General features: G+C 42.7%; 1 protein-coding gene across 1 annotated transcript; it reads right to left on the bottom strand.

The window, feature by feature from the left end:
- Positions 1–1,170: 1,170 nt before the first annotated feature.
- LOC149189793 (uncharacterized) lies at positions 1,171–2,438 on the bottom strand. Its single transcript, XM_089410346.1, has 2 exons — positions 2,413–2,438; positions 1,171–2,131 (listed from the first exon to the last, which is right to left on the bottom strand). The coding sequence occupies exons 1-2, from the start codon at positions 2,436–2,438 to the stop codon at positions 1,171–1,173; spliced, it is 987 nt and encodes a 328-aa protein (XP_089266472.1).
- Between the last annotated feature and the right edge of the window lie 1,632 nt (positions 2,439–4,070).

Below are 4,070 nucleotides of genomic sequence, written 5' to 3'. Positions count from 1 at the left end.
GCGCATAAAGGTACTAGGGGCGTTACTTAACCCGAATGGCATCACCAGCCACTCATACAGTCCTTCATTAGTTTTGAAAGTTGTTTTCCATTCGTCCCCCTCTCTGATTCTGATCTGGTGGTATCCACTCTTCAGATCGATTTTCGAGAAATACGCTGCTCCACTTAAGCAGTCCATCATGTCATCCATTCGTGGCAATGGGAACCTGTACCTGATGGTAATCTTATTGATGGCTCTCGAATCTGTGCACATTCGCCACTCTCCTCCTTTCTTGGGAGCTAAAATTGTCGGAACTGCATAGGGACTTAAACTCTCCCTTATCAACCCCTTATCCAACAATTCCTATACCTATTTTTTGATCTCTTCGTTGTCCTTAGGACTCATTCGATACGCTGCCTTGTTTGGTAAACTAGCTCCAGGTATAAAGTCTATGTGATGACTGATACTTCTCTTAGGAGGCAATTTATCCGGCAAATCATCCACTACAATGTTGCTGAACTCCTGCAACATGTCTTGAATTTCTTAAGGAAAATTTGTAATTTCAGTGTGTAACAACACTGTTTTTGGCCTCCTTACAACAAGATATTTTATCTCGTTGTCTTTGATCTATTTCAAAAATTCCTTTCCTCCCACCAGCAATGCTTTGACTCCACTAGTTTTTGTTGTCTCTTCCTCCTTGATGGGTACAAGCGTGTGCTTAATCCCATCCTTGAAAAACTTGTAACAGTTTGTCTTTCCATCATGCACTACCTTTCTGTCATACTGCCATGGTCTTCCTAGCAGTATGTGACACACGTCCATAGGCATAATATCACAAATAACTTTATCCCTGTATTTGCCAATATGGAACTCAACCTCACATTGTTCATCAACTAACAGTTGATGTCCTTTCTGTAACCACGACACCTTGTAAGGAGTGGGGTGCTTCAACCTTTTCAATCCCAACTTCTCCACCATCTCTGTGGCAACTAGATTATCCGTGCTCCCACTGTCGATAATCAGCTTACAACATTTTCCGTGTGACTTACAAACTGTCTGGAATAATGCCTTCCTTTGGGTTGGGTCAGCTGTCTCCTTTGCTGGTTTCAGCAGTACCTTATTCAAAACTAAGGCCTCCCCTGTCTCTGGCACATTCTCTACCTCTTGGGGTGGTGCCTCTGCCTATTTCGTCTAAGCAACATATGCTCCTCTTCTTCCGGCCTGTTCTCCTTCAAGACACTCATAGGACTTGTGCCCCCACTTGTGGCACCTGTAACATTGGATGGCAGCTCCTCTACCTCTGCCACTACCTCTTCCGTGCTGGTATGGCCTTCCTCCCCTAGTGCTACTATCCTTCTCTGCTATCCCTGAAGCCTTCGAGCTGCTACCTTCATCATTGGGGTTGACAGTTCTACCTCTGCCAGATCCTCCTCCTCTTCTGGCATTCTGTTTCCTGTTTATATTCTCCTCTGCCTTTAAGGCACTCTGATAAGCCTCATCTATGGTTCTAGGTGAAAGAATACTTATCTCATCCAATATTTCTAGCCTTAAACCATTTACAAATCTCGTTGTTTTTTCTGCAGTGTCTTCCACGTAACCTGCTCTCAGATTCACCCGAAAGAATTCTTCGGTGTACTCCTTTACAGTCATTCCCTTCTGTTTCAGATTCTGTACCTGCCTGTACATAGCAATCTGATAGTCTTTGGGTAAGAATTTACCCTTCAACTTGGCTTCCATCCTGGTCCATTTTTTGATAGGCTGCTTATTCAACCTCTTCCTCTCTGCTTGTACACTATCCCACCATAAGGTGGCATGCCCTTTCAACCTGGTGGCAGCGAATTTAACTCTCTTATCTTCGCTGATCTCCTCATACTCAAAATACTTATTCAGATCACTGAGCCAATCTAGCAGTACCTCTACTGACAAACTTCCATCATAATTCGAAATCTCAGGCTTTGGCTTACTATTAGCCAGCAAGACTAATTTCAACAACCTGATCTCAGGTCCTTCCTCATCTGATCCATCTGTTGTCGCTGCAGCTTCCTCATCACTATCATCTCCTCCATCAGGATCCCTTCTTCTTCCTGCTTCTACTGCCGCCAAACGGGCGTTTAGGATCCTAATCTCCTCTCTCAGTCCTTCATCTGCTACTCTCCGAATAGCTCTCCCACGACCTCACCTTCCAACTTCCATTTCTATGAAAAACAAAACTCAAACCTCCTCTGATACCAAAAATGATGGGTCCAGCCCTTTTAAACCTCGCAATTAATCAACAGTTAAGTTATGATTAATATGGTGATTACAATTATAAGGCTCTCGGTGATTTGGTGGTTGATATTTTTTGATTGTTTAATTAATTGTTGGTACTTGTTGGTTGATGTGAGGGGGACACCTGTCCCGTCCTCGGAATACGCTATCCCGCCCTTAGCTTACGTGCCTAACCCCTGTTCACTTGGCATTACACTTCGTTCTCTGGTGGCTGTGAGGGTTTCTCGACTGTTCCTCTGCGACTTTGGTGGTTTGTTTCAGTGGCGCTTGACCTGTATGTGGCCTCGGCCTCTGCTCTGTTCACTGGGCTCTGTTTGTAATATTTAACCACAGCTTTGTTCTGCTAGTTGGGTTCTGTTGGTGTAATGGCTCTATTTATATTCCTCGCTCCATCAATGAGCTCGAGGGTTTTGGGACTTGGTTCTCTGTCGTCTACAAATGGGATCCTCTGCCCTATAGGTTTTGTGGGTGCTATTTGTGGTTGCTATCTCCTGAATGCATTTGTTCCTGTACTATTTTCTTCTCTCGCCGTATGTGCTTTGCTGTTTAACTGGTTATTTGATTGTGGTATGTCAGGTTGCAGCCATCAGGGGACTCGGTATTCGACCTCAACTCGTTGGCTACACAGTGGTAAGTCCTCTTTCTCTGCTTTAGCTATTCATTTGGTTTTTCTAGTTATGCTAAGGGACTTGCTCCTTTGTGAGCAGGGTTCCCTTGCTGGTTGGCGACTGGTCGAATCCTTCCTCCAGTTCGACGCTGCTCTTCTGGTAAGCATAGGCTTACAAACCCTCACCATGCATTTCTCCATTTCAGGGTTTTAATTTCCTCACAATTCTAACATCGAAGTGTTGTCCTTGCAGGTGATTTGTTGGGCGCTCCAGGTGTGGACTTCGGTTCTGCTGTTGCTGGCCCAAACAGGTAGGGTCTTTTCCTCTAATCACTTTTTAGCAGTTTAGGGTTTTTAAGGGTATGAGCCTCGGCTCCCATGTCAGTTGTTTTCTGTGTTGATTTCTCCGTCAGTAGTTTGGTATGGGTACTCTCTGTCTGTAAGTGGTTTGGACCTGTATGCGGTCGTGACTCTTAACTTGCCAGTCAGGGTTTTTAGGTTCAGGTTTTGGCATTCACAACTGGTTTGTTGGGTTTCAATACTGGGGTTTTTGAACCCGGTTCCTTTGTCGAACATGCAATGTATTTTGTTCTATCTTTGGACTGTAATGATTTAGATATTTGTATAAATTTACTTGTATAATATTCGTAAGGAAAGTACAATACTTCAGTTGGAATGATACCTGGTGATTAATGTATTCCCTTTGCTGTAATGGAATTGTTTTCGTATGAAACCCTCTGTCTACTCTGGTGATTTCTTTTGCCAAAATGCTCAACGTGTTTTTGTAACTGTAGGTCTTTATCGTTACTGAATGTCTCGGTGTTTGACTGTAGCCTCGTTCGTATATTTGATGTAGTCACTCCCACCTGCTCTCGGCTTCGTTAATTCTGCTGTTTCTTAGATGCCTGTAAAAAAAATAATTATTCTGCCAGTTCTTGCCACTGTTTGTAAATGCATTCAATTTATTATGAAACGGAAAGAAATTGTATTTAGCTGCGAATGGACTCAGATGATTTTTGAAAATCTCTTGTATGATTTTATTTGTTTTTCTGCTATGATGGAATCAATCTTACAAATGTCTCATTTTTCCCTTTTTGTATGATTTGTTGAACAGTTTTAGAAACTGTCAACAGTTACATGTAGTTACATTGGATAACTGTTAATTCCCGTTCACTCTGTAATTAATTCAAAACAATAACCAAAAATAAATTATAAT

The sequence above is a fragment of the Pinus tabuliformis genome, chromosome 3_1 (genome assembly GCF_031772625.1).
Source record: "Pinus tabuliformis cultivar Carrire ecotype Pingquan chromosome 3_1, CPIR1, whole genome shotgun sequence".
Taxonomy (NCBI): domain Eukaryota; kingdom Viridiplantae; phylum Streptophyta; class Pinopsida; order Pinales; family Pinaceae; genus Pinus; species Pinus tabuliformis.
The sequence above is the reverse complement of the archived record's forward strand: the minus strand, read 5'-3'. Positions and strand labels throughout refer to the sequence as shown.

Bases quoted from the DNA above. Each gene is read 5' to 3' on its own strand.
- LOC149189793 (XM_089410346.1), bottom strand. From the start codon at position 2,438: ATGCCAAGTGAACAGGGGTTAGGCAC. The intron at 2,132-2,412 runs GTAAGCTAAGGG...AGCTATTCGGAG, and splicing joins AGTGAACAGGGGTTAGGCAC to AGTAGCAGATGAAGGACTGA.